Raw genomic sequence first — 17,066 nt, 5'->3', positions numbered from 1 at the left:
AAATCATGGTGCTGTGTTCTCCCTGCAACAGTTTATGCCATTTCAAGCTCCAAAATCCAGAAGAGAGAGCAGAGTTCTCTCTAACTGTTTTAGAGTAAATGCTGCTGATGAATAAGAAAACAAGGAACCACACACACCACTTTTGTTTGTGAAAGTGTTTTTCTGTTCACCTGTTAGTACTTAATTTTCAACTGACCTCCCTGTGCCTAATAAATCTGTGTATTATTCCAAATATAGCCAACAAAAGACTGCAAACCAAGATCATATGTATGTTCAAATTATTTTTATTGATTAAAGTGTAGACTTAAATTTGTAAATATTTCCACAAAATACTTAGCACTGAATGTTCCTTACAAGTAATGTTTTTATCTGATTTTTCTGCTTCATTCAAGAGCCTGGTTTTGTTCTCCTTAGCCACATAAATAAAGCTATTTATGTAACAGACTTATTCATCTAGGTAGAGTAAGCAGTATTGTTTTTGCTAAGACTGGACAAGTCACTTTTGATTTTTTTTTTTTGCACATTAGAGCTCCAAGAGGAAACCTTTATAAGAGTACATTTACAATTGCATTTTTCCATTGGGGTGGTCAAATCACGGTGGATACCACACTACTGCTTGCTCAGTCTTTCCTTTGACATCATTGTTTTTAATGCCTGAGTTAAGGATAAGTAAAATATGAGTAAAAAATGTCAGAAGGTTTGTTGACAGATGTGTATTTCTCGAGGAAAAATTAAATTGCTGTGTTTCTGAAGCCATTTTTACTGTAAACCCTTACTGGCAATAGCAAATTGATTGTTTTAAAATGTAGTCTTGGAATATTTTTTTTTTTTATGTGTGAAATTGTAGTCTGAGAAGCGAAACGATTTAACAGGAAAAATTTCATACATGCAATTTCTAATCAAATCTCTCTTCAACAGCAAAGCATTTTTCAAATCCAGTGAAATTTTCTAATCGACTGCCTAGCGCTAGCGCCCACACACAGAGCCCTTGCCATGCCAACTCTTATAGCTACGGTCAATGTAGTGAAGACACCCACATAGCAGCAGCTGCTGCTATCCTGAACCTTTCCACCCGCTGCAGGGAAGCAGCAGAGATCCTCTCCAACAAACCACAGAGTCTGTCTGCCAAGGTAGGGTAGTCCAAGAACCTGGAGGGTGTGCTAGCTACTGAACTGTGCGAATAAACTGTCTTTCATGTTAGTGACTGCATTAAATCCCCCAAAAGGAGGCTTCTGTTTGCATGCTCTTTTGAAGAGAGGCAGAGAGAGAGAGAAAAAAAAAAATCAGTAACGCCGTGACCAGTTCTGATAAAACTAAATAAATAGCAGGAATTATGTTGTTAATTCTTTTCATAATTGAGTGCTAATTACAAGGGGGGAGTTTTCTGGGAGGAAAAAAGAAAAAGGTTATTTGAAATCCAACAACAATCTGTGGCGGATAATGAGTAAGATCTGTTTTAAGAGGGAATTTTTCTCCCTCTGAAACCTGCCATTAGTGATCATTTTGGAGACTGACTTAAAAAAAATATAAAGATCATATGATTAATCAAGGAGATATTTGCTAGCAATGGAACAGAACTACCTATGGAGTCTGTTGTGTTTGGAACCCCTAACAGTTTGGCAAGGTGGAGAGGGGGGAATAACAACTGACTTTGGTAACATTCCCCTTTCTGCTGGCAAGAGTGGAGAATCAGGCCCACTGTGTTTGGAGATAGATAATTTGGGCAAGTCTTTCATAATGGAAAGCTGCCTAATTTTGTAGATGTTTGTGTGGCTTTCGTGTTTTGTTTTCTGCTCTGCATTTCCTCACAGATCTTTATGATTTACAAATGGTGCTGTGTGAGCTGTGAGCCTTATTTTCTGTGCCATTACATAGTATTATAATGCTGATGAAAATAGACGAGATTTTCTTCTGATGGCAGTGGTGTGGGAGCACTGTTGTTTATTATTTACATTAAAGTCACACATGTTCCACTGCAATGAAACTTTTGAAAGCTCTTTGTAGATAAGAGGGAGTCATTACAAGAACTTAAAGAGAAGTCACTGGGGAGTGAAAAGAGGTGCATTTGTCAAAACACAGCATAGCAGGTGTGCTTCTTCAAAAGACAGATGATCTGTTTTTCTGCAAGTCAGTGTCACTCCGCCTTATCCCTCTGTTATCTGAGCCTCGCAAGGCTCCTTCTGGCCAGGTGTGTCTTCCACAGCTGTTGATCTACATTTTGGTTGAGGGTTTATTCACCACTGTTAGGAGGTTAGCTATTCTTTTTTGAGTACAACCATTAATTTTGCCACCAGCATAACACCTTGTCAGGTATTCTGAGCCTTGTGCCTATGCAGAGTGGTATCTCCTACTTTGCTGCTTTTGATTTCTACTTGTGTATGAAGTTTTGGACATTAAAATCAACACTGGGAGCTGTCATGGGGTAAACTTTTTTAGAGTGGTCACAGGTATTCCCTGTAACTCATTATCTGTTCCAAAGACTCTGTAGAACCTCTCCTAATGACAAATCCATCCTTGATATCTGCTGCAAAAAACCTTTATCAGTCTTTAATAGAGACTTCTTCTAGTAGGGAAATGGAAACTGATGCCAATGGTTGGATTAAATTGCTGCAGCAGCCTTTGGCTGACCTCAGCAATAGACCTTTGTTGCCAGAGAAGAGCAGTAAAGGGACCAGGCATAACCCAAAGATTTTCTCCTATGTACCTGCTTCACAGTTGCCAAATCACAGGGAAGGATTGAATGGAAGTGAACATAACAGTAATGACACAGAGAGGCACTTGGGGCACATAGCTGACTCCTTTTTCACAGCCAGGAATCCAGCCTGAAAGAAAATCACCTGCCTACCTTGCTATCTGCCTGCCTCCACTTTTGCCAGACTTTCTGGAGGGCATACTGCTACAAAACATCTGACAGAAGAATCAGAATTAGCTTCTGGCCAAAATACAGACAAGTAAGCCCCAAACAGATTTGGTGTCCAAAAGTACACAAAACACATTTTTATTTGGTTTTGGATATTTATTACCTTGATCGTACAGGATTCAAACCAAAAATTTGTCAGACTCTCTTCAATGAAGACACTTTTTAATTTTAAAATATGAAACAATAAAGTACTATTTATCAGTGTTTCTGAATTGTTTTGTGGCTGGTGGTGGCCACAAATGTAAATGTTTAATTGCTAGGATATCTTAAAAATTTTTAAATTATTAAAAAAACCTCTTGAGACTTTATCTGTATTTGAACTCAAATAATGCAACACATTACTAGAGAGTTAAATATTTCCTTTTTCTACTCAACAGCACACACATTCAACACATTTGAAAACAACTGTGTGGAGTGGCTGTGTTCAGAGCCCCACAGTATCAAGTGTCTCAGCCCTGCCCCTTGAAACACCCTTTTATTCCTTTTTCTAAGAAAACCTGATTAGCATCGTCCATACTTCAGCAGATCAAAGCTCCTGACTTGCAAAAGGTGTTTGAGCATTAGGAGCCTCGCTGCAATCCAGTCCTTGGTTCCTTACAGATGGGAGGCTGTGTGGTGGTAGAAAAAGGGTATGTGAGACTGCAGAGGAATTCTCAGTCTTGCTGGAAATATTTTGCCAGTAGCACAATTGTCAGAGATGTAAAAATATTGTGCTTCTAAGTCTTAAAAGCAGAAGGTAAAGTTCAAACATTTCAAGTAAGTGGCATTTTCTTGTATTTTCTCAAGGCATGCATATGTTGCCTTGCTTAAACAAGTTGGGAAAACAACAAAATGCTTTTTAGCACAAGTGTGTTCCCCAGTATCTCTTTTTCTTTTTGTCTCTTAAATTTTATTTATTGACCCCCAAAGCATTGTCCCTCTCCTAGAAAGTGAGATGGTTTACCCTGGTTATTCACTCCTTTCCTGTATATGCAGATAACATTTAAATGAAAAAGTAAATGTATTTTTTAACATAGTTCCAAATTTCAATAATTTGATGGACATTCAAATATGTTCAATATTCAAGTGGATATTCAAATACTCTCTACATATCAGTTCAAAAGGGAGAGTCCAAGACAACAGAAGAGAAAGAGAAGAGTAGCAAGGATAGAGAAGTCACATTTCACATTAACAGTACCACTAGTGAGAAAAACTTCCAAAGAGACATTATGTTCAAGGTGATTTGACAAATAACTCAAGTTTAAAAGTATTAATTTAAAAAATAAGCCATGAAAATAATACATTTATTCTGAAATGAGCAGCAAAATTAATCTTAAACTTTATCTATGAATCATGTATCAGTTGCATACAAAATAGTAAGATCGTCAGATACTTTGATGATATAGTTTTCAAAATAATTAATGCCACATTAATGTTGCACCGTCTGAGCCATACAGCCTGGGACTGCTGTATGTAAACTTTTCCCCTGAAAACAATCCCAACCAGGCAATTCCCATGCAGTCAGTACCCCAATGCAGTCTCCTGGTTGTTCTTGATTTGCAGTTTGTGTAGCTTCATTCAGCTCCCAAAGAAGTCAGCAGAAAGGTTCCCCTAGGAGGCTTAGCCTGCAGTTTCTAGCTCTGTGCAAGAATCCACATCATCACAACTTCCAGGGATCTCCCCTGTTTACAGTCCTCACCACACATGTCTCAGTGAGGTAGCTGCAGGCAATAGTTTATCTGTATCCTCATCACTACTGCTTGCCAAACATTTTGTTGACTGTTTTGGTGTTTTTCCCACCTGTTTAGACAAAATGGCATATGCACACTATGCCTTTAAATAAAACAACAACAAACAATGCAAAAATAAAATCACACTTGCTAAAAATGTTTTAAGTTTAAATTCTAGTTTTTGAACAAATTTGTGTTATCTCTCCATTCTTGGATACTGATGACCGTGAAAATTGCATCAATTATTTAAAAACTGTAGTTAGCACTCAGCATGTTTGTCAGGCAGTACTTTACTCCAAATACCTTAAAGCCTAAATACAGGATGAAAAATCATCCAAGAGCATCACTAGGTACCATCCTGTAATACTGCTGTGCATATTGCTCTCTAAGTACCTTCTTGGCTAGCTTTTTTTTTAATTTGTGAACTGCTTGGGGCCTAAATTGTGACTCCATTTTTGTCTCAGATGTTGTTGGGCTGTTACAAGCTTTCTCATTTTGACCCAAATTATTATTTTAATTTTCTGCAGAAGCACTCAGTTGCTTAAATTTAGGTGTGAAAAACGGAGGACCTGGTGAATGTGTTTTTGTTGGCTGGGAATAGGAAAGATTGAATGGACTTGTGGATTTTGGATGGACTTGTATTAAGAATATTATTCAGACACATGGCAAGATAGGAGTCTCATTTACTCCCTATACCAGAACTTAAGAGCTCTTTTGAGCTTTCCAAATCAGACTGAACTCCTGGAGGAATGCAAATCATTGATCATGTTGTTCCTTTGGACTTGCTTAGTATTAAGTTCCATGACTGATACCAACCAAAGAAAACATGAATTTTCTTATATGTCATGTCACAATGTCCCTTATGTCACAGGCTTGAAATAAGATACATGCAGACACAATAATTTACTCTTTCTGATCCAGCTGAGATAAAGCTTAACTTGTAATCATTACTGGAGACATTGGAGAGTATTAAATGTTATGACTGATCAGATGGTCCAAAAGTATATGAAAAAATGGAGGAGAAATTTGACACAAAAAAATAGCATCCTTTATTGTCCTAGCTGTTGTAATTCAGTTCTAAGGACAGGACCTAATTAAGGACTAGAAAATATTCCCTAATATTTATGTCATAAGATAAGGCTGAAAGAAAGATTGACTTTATTGTAGAAAGCAGTTGGGGAGTATATAGACCATTTTTTGTTTTGGTTTACATATTTATATAAGTATTCATTTTTGGTAATAAATTACTGTTTGTACCTTATTTTTTTCACTGAATAGCTACTAGAATAAAGAAAATGTGCTCCCATCATTTTTCTTTAATTATTTTTTCTTGAATCCTTTTACCAGCTGCTTGTAAAATGTGAGGTGGGGGGATTAGACTGTCACTTATAAGGTAGTAGATAAGAAGTAACCTGAATTTAATTACTACGTGTATCCTATCATGCTCCTTGATTTTTCTTCATTGTTTCAGTGGATATTTTCCTGGTTTACACCAGTGTAAATATAAATGTGAGTAAGATCAAAATCAAGCTGCAAAGATTTACACAGCTTAAAACAAACATAAGTTAGGAAGCTAAAAAATACATTTTCATCTTTGTTTTGCTTACAGTTTTAAGGAATAATCAAAACAGTTTACATTGTTTTAGTAGCTGTATTTTAAATATGTCATGATAAATGGATAAATATAGGCCTGTTCACACATGCACTAGAGTCAACAGTAATAAGATCTTGCCTTCAGTGAGGAGAACGCAGCCTTTACAAGCTTGAGCTAAGCATAGTAAGTGCCATCTTCTGTCAGCATGTCAGAGCACTGCTCTAACATTTTTTCCCATTTGCCATTTTTGTCTTTTTAGTTCCGTTTAAAAATTGATGTAAAAATAAATGTGGTAAAGCAAGCAAAGGAGACATATTGAGAGGAGGGTGGGATCAGAGTAGGAATGTAAACTGGAGCAATAACTCTGACTTCCCTCTTTTTGCTCTGCCATTTGGAGTTTGCTAGGAAGGCACCAAAGCAATAGCTCTTTTATACCATTCTGAATAAAAAGCCATGCTGTGAACCTGTGATCAGTTCTGCAATGGGCAAAGGAGATGTTTTTCCCATGACTTTATTTAATTGTTGTGTGCATCTGTGAGCTCACTTAAACTCCATCTGCACACTACTTCACAAACATACTACCCAGCCTTTCCTGATTGGAATTAGGTATGCTTTGGACAACCCAACTTCTACATTAATTTCAGGCAAGTGTTGAGAAAGCTTTAAATATCCATGATAGTAAATGTTCTGCTTATCAGTCAGAGCTCCTTGTGGAGACTATTGTTATCTGCTTCTCAGAGAGAATGATTTTCTGATATTATTCTATGTCAAGTTGCATTAAGAAGGAAACCCTGATTGTTTTTGGTCCTTCTTGCTGTTGCTGTTGCCTTCTGAGTAGTTGATATTTTGTCAGTAGAGAGAATCTGCACTATTTATGGGTTTTGCACTATAAAACTACTGCAGCCCAGTCACATGGCTTCCTTTCCTAAGCCATCTGTCACAGAGGTCTGGAATTTTATGTGAATGTTGGTTGTGCAGACTTAACCCAAGTTTTTTTATTATGAAAAATGTCAGCAACTACAATATTTAGCATTTTACTTTACATTGGTCATTAAACTTGATTACCGTAGCTCTGTTTCATTGCTATAGTTACATATCAACTACGAAGCCAAAAAACACTGGGGAGATCATGGCAGAGCTGTATTGTCAGATCCTGGAGTGTGTGCTTGGCACTGATATAGTTAATATCTTGGATTTTTGTAACTAAGGTTTATTAATGCTGGTATAAAAATGTATTTGATATTATACAGATGGCATAAGATGTTGTGGTTACTAAGTTATTATCCAGGATAAGCTGCACTGTCAAATTCAGGGCTTAAAACTATCACAGGAGATTAAACTATTTACTAAAAAAGGGGCAGAAAGATATAACAAAAGCGTCTTAGTATGAACATATTAGAAAGTGTATTTACTTCCCATAAATATAATAAAACATCTCTCTCTTTAAGCTGTGTGATTGAAAATGTGAACTTGGCTGTGTGGGAGAAGCAAACATAAGAGGTGCCTGAGTTTCTGAACCAGGGACAAGCAGATGGCTTGCTGGTGCTTCAGCCTAGGTGGGCATCTGCATGGATGCAAAAGGGAGCCATGCTGGCTGAGTGAAGAGAGGTTTTCAGGTCTTAAATTGTCATCTACCACCAATATTTTCCTTCTGATTCAGAAGATTTAATTAATCACATTTTACCTTTGAATTATTCATCACTGGCAGTGGTAGAAGGCCAGGCTGCATTAAGGAAGCTCCACCCTCAGTCCACCCAGCGTGGCCGTGTCACACTTTCAGCACAGGGGAAGAGCTCCCTGTTTCACCACAACTCAAAAGATCCTCAGGCAAGGACAGGTTTGACTGGCCTATCTTTAACAATTGGATGGTTGACTAATCATCATGCCCCAGCAATATTTAATAGTCAGAAGAAGAAAGGGTCTGCTCCTGCCAAAGTATTTCTGAGGAAGAGGTCTAAGAAAGACAGACAAACTTGCCCCTTAGGCATACCTGATCCTTTTCTATTTACGACACAACATCTGGGTGATTCATTTACACCATGAGTTTCCTATTACTCAAGGTAGGAAATCTAGGTTTATACAGCTGTCTCCTACAGTTATACAGCACAGAACATATCTTCCCCAAATTCCCAAGTGTTATCCAAGCTTTGTGGTGATGCAAATTAAAAACAGTAGTGATGACAATGAGCAGTGTTAATTACAGTAGTCTATGTGTAGATCTCTGATATGGCAATTTATCTCCATAGTCTTCAAACGTTTTCCACATTATTCAGGAAAACACTGAACCAGACTAGTAAGTAGTCCTCCAGAAGCCACATTTCGTCTTTTTCCCTTGGTGCCTTCAGCAAATGTTGGCAACAGCAAAGACTAGGCTTATATTCATCCCTATATAGAAAATATGTCAATATGCAGTGTTCCATATATAGCACGAAGGCAAATTTGATTTTGCTTACACTAGCAAATTGCACTTTCATCAGCTTTTTACCATTGCAAGAAGAGGAGTTTGTCCTCTTTTTTCTGTTATCAAATGGCATAAGGTAAAACAGTGATGTTTCCTTCCTTTGTTCTTGTACAGCCAAGCAGCATTTGCCCCTTTTTGTAAGCAGAAATTCTCCCAGACTGGAAATAAAGGTTGGGTCTCTCCCCAGACTGCACACACACCTCTGCAATTAGAGGCTGCGCTTTGCTGTACTCCCCAGGAAGCAAAGGCTTTGTTAATTCAGGCAGAATATCTCCCTTAAGGAGAACCTCCCAAAAATCCTCCTGTACCTCCCAGTATAGTGGTCTCAGTGCAGACCTGTGCCTTAGTGGCCTAGTCAAATTATGATAAAGGCAGTACATTATTTCAAGTGATGTAGAAAACCCAGTGAAAATTTCTCCTACTGTGCTACTTTTAGATGTATTTCTTTCCCCCTCCTTCTCCCCCACTATGATGCAGATGTTGTAATGTTTCCAGGGTGTGGGGGGAAGGGAGGATATGTAATAGTAATGCTGTTGATGACCTAAACAATGCATTAATGCTTTTAACTGTGAATTGGGGTCATAGTTCTCTGTAAGAGTGAAAAGATCAAGAAGATTTAAAGCTAAACTTTTTTTAAATAAAACTAGATTTAGGGTGTATAGGTTATGGTTTAGTGGCATCTTATTTAAATTCTACTTACTATGTTTAAGCTGAGATGCAGGGATACCATTACTGAAGCTACCCTTAAGTCTGCCTAAGAGTTGGACATTAACTGACATAAATCGAAAAGCTGGGTTTAGATTCAGATAAATTTAAATAAGAGCGTGCATTTATATTTATCCTTTAAAAGCACCACATGGTTATTTTACAGCCTTACCACGTCCACATCTAAACATGTCTCTATTTCCTGTTGCATGTCAGGGAGCTGAGATAGAAGTGGATGAAAATGGCACACTGGATTTGAGCATGAAAAAGAATCGAAGCCAAGACAAAGTTATGCCTCTCACTTCTTCCAGTACAGCACTTCCCACTCCCTCCTCTTCTCCTTTCAAAGCAAGTAGCATCCTGGTAAATGCAGCCTTCTACCAGGCACTTTGTGAACAGGAAGGCTGGGATACACCAATCAACTACAGCAAGACCCATGGCAGGAAAGAAGAAGAAAAAGAGGTATTTTTTCAATTTCTGAGTGACTTTCTCCCTTGCATGAGAGACCATATGATAATCTTTAGGACCATGTAGTACACTTTAAAGGGAATCAGTTTCCACAGATAGAGGCTTGTGAGCACTGATCTGATTTTAATGGTCTCTTGGATGGGATATAAAAAAACCCCCACTACTCACTTTGGAAAATCTTGCTTTCAGAGCCTACTTGCTAATGTCTGTAAGTCTCTAAGGTAAGGGAAACAAAGGTTACCATCATTAGAGTCTGCTTTATAAATTTTGTTTCTAATGGCTCAGTCTTGTAACACAAACACCCAAATGGACTAGCAATCACCAGGGGAAAATGGAAAAACAAAACAAAAATAACCCCAACAAATAAAATCAAACCAAGAGAGTTTTTTCATGCTGAAGCAAAAGACAATTTTTCCATACCAACTCTTTAGACTTCTAGATAACTTACTATCTAAGCATTTAAACTCAGACTTAAAATCTTGTCTGTGATATTCTTTCACTGGAAAACTTTTTATTTTACATCCTGCAATAAATTTCTGCCACTGAGTTTTAGATCTTCAACTTGCAACTTATGTGATCAATCTTCTAGAGTGTCACTTCCAAATCAATAATTGTCTTAATTTTGGTTTTCTTTCTGTTTTGCTCTTTCATGTCTGTTTATCCTATCTTGAAAACAAGGCAGTATAGTCTACTACTGCCTTTCTCTCTTTTTCTTCTACTTATGGCATGTTTGATTTAATACCTTTTTTTTTCTCATGAGCCAGACTTTCAGGATATGGACTGCTTTCATTTTTCTTTAATCAAAAAAGGGATCACCAACTCTTTAAAAGGCTGATTAGATAAAAGCCTATGTTACAGCTTTCAGAAACAAACTAAAAGATGTCCTAGTTGGAAGGTTTTATACTACTTACTCCTTGTTTGGTTTTATATATCTAGTAATAGAATTTGATCATTATATTAATATGACATTATCTTTTGTCCAAAAATCAAATCTGACAGTTCAAGAAGACTTAGATGGGGTAACGCTATTTACTATTGAGGTTGGGGTACCAAGGCATCCAGTTCAAAAAACACCTGGAATTTAAAGATAATTCAGTTGCATGAGGAAAAAAAGTCTACCAGCACTGGGTAGAAGGTTTAAATGTGTCCACTGAAAAAGGTTGCATTTCTTGGAGGCTGCGTTGTCTTGAGCCCTCTGCAGTCTCATCTTTGGGGCCAGTGATGGTCTCTATCTCACCAATGACAGAACAATCCATGCCCCATAGTTTTGGAGTGGGTTTGACCTGAAGCAGGAGGCTGAGGGCTCAGGCCCTTTCCCATTCATGCTGCAGGATGAGCAGGTACATCCAGCTTTGAGAGGACTGCCCTGCTGCTGGGATCAAGGGGTGCCACACACTTGGCAGGGGGCCTGTCATGTCACTCCTTCTCCCTGCTGCCATCACAGCTCAGCAGAAGAGCCAAGACAGGAGCACCTCCAATCCCCCCAGTCCATGTCTGACTTTCACAAGGCTAGGATGGGTGTCTGGATGTTTCCCTGTCTCTTTCCAGCACAGGGAATTGGAGGCAACTAAACTGCCCGACAGGACATAATGGTCCAACGCACTCAGGCCCTGGTGCTCCTTGCACTTGCTGCTTTGACACTGTGCACTTTGTCCCTAATTGAGGATCTGGCCCCAGATCTCTGCTGTGAGATTTCGCTGTCCCAGGGAACCTTGATACATCCAGTGATGACAGGGCCAGAGGCTCTGTTTTCAAAATCAAAGACTGGCAGTTATCCTTATGCAAAGAAAATGACTGATTATATCTATTTCTAATTCATTGTTATCTGGTTCATATGCACAACAGTTGCTTAATTTTGGTGGTAATTTCCAGAAAATATTGTCTCTCTCTCTCTCAGCAAAATAGCCTGTCCAGATGCCCCCTTAAAAAAAAAAAATCTGAATTTGGAAAAAGCTCAAAATCTCTCCAAAAGGAAAGCGCTGAGAAATAACTGGAGCTGTCAGTTAGTTCAACTGTCAGTTCTCCAAAGATTTCAGGGCTTAAAAATGTTAAAAGTGCCAGATGCTATTATCTGTTATTCATGTTACCATTATGTTCTGGTCTTTGCTGAAATCAATATAAACTTCCATCTGTACATTAATGGAATATCATTGCTTGCTTTCTTTCAGTAGTGTGCATGCATGAATACACACATGCTCTTTGCAGGAAATAGTAGTTCTTGGACCAATTGGGATGGTACTGATTTTTCTTTTAGTCTGAAATTCTTTAGATTTTAATAGCATTTAACTATAAATCCATTCAAATTGAAAAGGAAAAATTATACATACAGTTGGGCTTGACTAGATGTGACGATCATCACCCAACATATCAGAAAGAGAGAAGTGCTAAAGGTGCTTTCCCAAAGGATTATCTCTCCCTCTAAAGATAAATAGCTGGAGAAGCACACAAGCCAAGACATGATGTTCTGCTTTTAGTCTTAAGTGCAGTGGATCAAAAAGTATTTGTTCTTTATTTCTGGCCTTCTGTGTTTCAAACAGATGCAACTCCATTTGGGCCACATGTAGTGATGTAAGGTTCTGGAAAGGCAGAGTTTCAGTATTCCTTTGCCTGCATTTCCTGTGCACTGTCCTGATTTTCAGCTTCTACACATATGAAGATTTTATGTTGCTTGAATAACACCAAGAATCCCTCAAGGAACTAAGAAAATTACTAAAGGTGACTAAAAAGTCACCCATTTAAATGTCTATATATATCTCCCTTACTCCTGGGAAATATACTAGGAAAAAACCTGTATAAAATTGTTGTTTCTGTATGTGTGTGTGTGAATAGCTTTAGTTTAAAAAAATTAGAAATCTTAATAGCTCAATTCAGGAAATTCACCATTAAGATTTTGAAAAAAATCTAATTATTTAAAGATAGAAAATTAAAATAATACTGCAATTCTAAACCCTCTATATCAGTTATTCTGGCGGCTAGAGGTGTACTCCTCTCAGTGTTCACCATGAAGTCTTGTTTTTGTTAAATGACTCAGTGAAATGAAGCTGTGAGCTGCAATACTGTAGTGTTTTGTCAAGCCTTGGATATACATAATTCTCCATCAGCCTGCTCTGTGCAGCAGGTATCAGACAGTGGCATGATGAATAACTCACACACAAAGTTTCTGGTCCATCACCAGAGAAAGATCAGAATATCTGTCATTATAAACAAAGAACACAAGTTACACATATGAAAATATGAACACAGCCTGCAGCACAAACAGTTAGGGCAATTCTGGTGTGCTGCAGTTTCATCCTGAGGTACATGATCCAGATCAGGATCACAGGGGAGTGCTAGAGAGTCGTTTTCAGCACCCCCTACTCCAGGCTGCTCTCAGAAGAAGTGGAAGAGGCTGATGTATGGCTGGTTTAGATACATAGGACCCAGGAAAGGCATCCTTTAAATTTTTAGAAACACACGTCAGTTCAGTGATGCAGATGTAGCCTGGCAGAGTTACTTGTTAGACAGGAATCTGATAAACCATCCTTCTTTAACCACCATTAAATTAAGTGGAAACCATTTTATCTGTGTTTTTTGAAGTTATTTTGACATCTGATCCCTTCTAGCTGGCAACAGGGTATTAGCATTTTTGGTTGTTTCCTTGGGGAACTTTCAGTTTTACAGTAACTCGTACCAGTGATGATCCCTGCTTGCACTTATGTGTTTGTAAGAAAGGTAGGTCAGAACTTGTGGATAGAAGTTGTCAGGAATTCAAATACCCATGGCAAAATCACCCCTATATGCCACTGGGAACAAGATTTAACCCAAGTTCAGAAAAATATATTTGATGTTTCTTGGGTCTTGAACAAAGCTGACATCCATTTTTCCGCTTTTGCATTTTAGCATTTCAGTTTCCATGTCTGGAAGACTTTCAATCATTTATTATTTTTGCACTAACATCAAGACCTTCTGTAGTTGCTAATTTTCTCTGTTGCTCCTTATCTGAAGTTCTCCTTTAGAATTATAACTCCCCAAGCCTGAAATATATGAGGGTTTTTCTATTTATTTAAAATAATTACTCATTAATTACTGTGAGTGTTTAGTAGAGCTGAATATATGTATTTTTGCTTTCTATATTTGTATCAGATTAGATTATTCTCAAACAAATTAACCCCACAAATGTGGTTGAAAAAATCAGTAGTAATTGATAAAGCAATAATATGGCATCATTTCTACATGTATGTGAAGTGTGAGTTAGAGTAGGCAGTAGGTAGCCAGCAGCAGAACACAGAAGAATGTCATATTGAGGATCCAGCCTCCAAACAGGCAAAGATGAGCTGCCAGAATTGAGGACCATATGGAAGCTTTATCAGAAGAAACACCCCTGCAGAGCTTACAAGACCCAGGAGGCAGAAACTCCATTTTCAGTCCAGATTCCACTCAGCCCTGCACTCTGTGTTAACAGCTCTGCAGACAAGCCTGTTCCTCTGTCCTGGCACATTTGTCAGCTGCACAAGCCCAGAGCATCCATGGCACCAGCACCGTGGGTTTAGGAGAGGCTGGGACCTTCCCCTCTCAGCCATGGGCAGCAGTTTCTGCTCCTACAGATGGTAATCTCTGGGAAACACCTGAGTATTGGAATGGAATCACAAAACCAACGTGAAGTCCAAGAAGGGAATCACAGAGGTCTGATAATTTATGCTATAGACTTTGGAGAATTCTTGAATGATAAAATAGCTACTGAGCATCTCTCCAGAAAGGGATACTTATCTTTCATAAAGACAATAATAATTGAAAGCATTGCGTCTCAAAACAGTAGAAACCAAGTTATTTTGAAATTATAAAATAAGATTTTTCAGAAAACAAAAATTCCATTTCCTACCAGGATTCCAAGTTTCCAAAATGCCCTCCCAATGGAGCGAATGCTCATGATTCATACCATCCACCAAACAGCACGGTAGCAGTGATGATTTAGATCTACAAATAGTACAAATCAAAAACTACCCTTAGCAGCCTGCTATTAAGAAAGCTTCAAAGTTGTTTTTTTCTTTATGGTTTTTATTTTAACAAGAATCTGCTCTTTCAATAAGATAACAGGACATTCCATTCCACAGCTCTAAAAAGCTTTGCATTAGCATTTGCTTATGTAAATAACACTTTTTAAAATTTCTTATTGCAATTTTGTAATTTATGGTGCTTGGTCACCACTTCAACTGTGTTCCAAAGTCAGCAGTGTACTTACACAGCAAATAAAATGAATATAACTGCCAAAGTCTAGTTTGGCTCTACCAACAACTACTTCTCTTTTCTCTGAGTACATTTCTTCGGCCTTTATCACTGTCTTATTAAATAAACAAAAATTTCTCCTGTATAGTCTCCTTAAACGAACATCTGCTTTCAGAAATATTTACACAACAGTCTTAAATATCTGCCTGTAAGAACCTGAAACTATGATATACTAAAGTTTTTTTAATTTCTCTCCATCATTTCTTTTTAATACTTTTTTCCTACTTTTCAAGAGGTTCTCTTCTTGCCATGGCAAATTAAATAGTTTCTTGAATGTGTGGGAGGACTTGAAGAGAGAAACCTTTTGTTACATTCTCATTTAATATTTCAGAAAGATCCAGTGAGCTCTCCAGAAAACATGGAGGAAAAGAAGTACCCAGGAGATGTCTCCATACCTAGTCCTAAACCCAAGCTCCACTCAAGAGATCTCAAAAAGGAACTCATCACGTGAGTCACAAAAATACTGCATTTTCCTTTGCCCTGGTGAACACTGGCTATGCTGCTGTTCTGACTTCTGTTTTGAAGTAGATTTGCAGGAGCTGAGCAGGGAGACTTGCACAATTCCCTGCCAGTAGTTAGTTCCACATTGTGGGCATGCAGACATGAGGTTTGGAGCTGCGACAAGCCAGAGTGTGCCTGGGGATCTGGATGGATTAATGACTAAATTTATACTGGGTGCCACTCCTTATTCCTCAGATAGATAGGGAACAAGTGGGCACTTGCACTTAACTCCTTCTACAAAACATACAGTTTCATAACATGCCACAGATTGCCTCTGCTAATGCTTATATAATTAAATAAGCTTTGATTGAACAATCGTCATTATAGACCCATTGCTTAGAACTTGTGTAGAAGCAGTTAGGATTTCTCAGACAGAAAACATGCAGAGTTCATAAAAAGAAAAATTACAATACAGAATGGGTCTTTCCAACCTGTAGAAAACAGGTTTAAGTCCTTAATCTGCTTCCTTCCAAGCGGAATAAGTTATTCAGTCCTACTGAAAATCCAGCGGCTGTAGAAATTCACACCCTGGGACTATAGGCTGATATTTTCTTTTCCCAGTTAGTGAGATGCACTTGCTCTGTCTTAAGTTCCAAATCTTTACTATCTAGAATGAAAAATAAATTCTACTAAATCTGTCCGTGTAAAATAGTCTGCTTCTGTTTAGAATTTTTCACTAAAATTGTCCCAAGCAGCTCATAATTCAAGTCACTCTTTAAAAATCACATCTAGGCTCTTCACAAAATCCCTTTGGGTTCACATCAATATCATTTTGATATTAACATAGAGTTTTCACTGTAATAGTCAATCAGGACTCAGCAATCATTTATGGCACTTTTATTTTTATCCCAAAGCAGAGCAGGTCTCTGTGAACAAGTGTGGTTCTGATGATAGCCCACAACTGCAGGCTCACCCGTGAATGAGCTAGTCACGTCACACCAACTTGTGTCCTGCTCTCCAGACTCGTGGCACTGAAGCTGTTAGAGATGCCTCTGTCCCTAGAATTTACATTTCCCTGGGGCAAGCTGCTGTGAAGAGCCATTCTTTCCCCCATGTCATGCAGTCTGCATGTTGTCTACTCACCACATTATATCTGCAGTCATAGTTCATGACCTAAATTGCTACAGGTCAGGTTGTCTTGCCTCTTCTTCTAAAACAAATGCATACAAAAATCACTGAGAGTTTATTTTTTTGAAGGCTAATGGCTTTTCTTTAGTAATATTTATTCCTTTGTGATACTGACCTGTTTTGAGATACCTGTAATATACTTTTCTACTCTTCCAAATAATAACATCAAAGTATTTACTAGAGCAATGGTGAACTTACAGAGGTTCAAAAAGTATCTAAAAGCAGGCATCTAAAATGTAATTGTGCCAAAAATTAAATAAAGAATAGTTTTAATTTATCAGAAGAATCCATAGGAGATATAGAGATCAGACTACATTC

At 38.0% G+C, this 17,066-nt stretch overlaps 1 protein-coding gene across 10 annotated transcripts in view; it reads left to right on the top strand.

Annotated features, from left to right (window-relative positions):
• Window positions 1–17,066, top strand: part of ST18 (ST18 C2H2C-type zinc finger transcription factor) — a 167,717-nt gene that overhangs the window by 133,879 nt on the left and 16,772 nt on the right. For all 10 annotated transcript variants that reach the window (XM_005479288.4, XM_074550958.1, XM_074550967.1 and 7 more), the window contains 3 exons: window positions 919–1,130; window positions 9,606–9,851; window positions 15,451–15,566. In XM_005479288.4, the coding sequence (XP_005479345.2) occupies window positions 919–1,130; window positions 9,606–9,851; window positions 15,451–15,566 (574 nt within the window). The remainder of the gene's footprint in view (window positions 1–918; window positions 1,131–9,605; window positions 9,852–15,450; window positions 15,567–17,066) is intronic.

Source organism: Zonotrichia albicollis, chromosome 1 (genome assembly GCF_047830755.1).
Source record: "Zonotrichia albicollis isolate bZonAlb1 chromosome 1, bZonAlb1.hap1, whole genome shotgun sequence".
NCBI lineage: Eukaryota > Metazoa > Chordata > Aves > Passeriformes > Passerellidae > Zonotrichia > Zonotrichia albicollis.
This window is presented reverse-complemented; position numbering and strand designations above follow the sequence as displayed.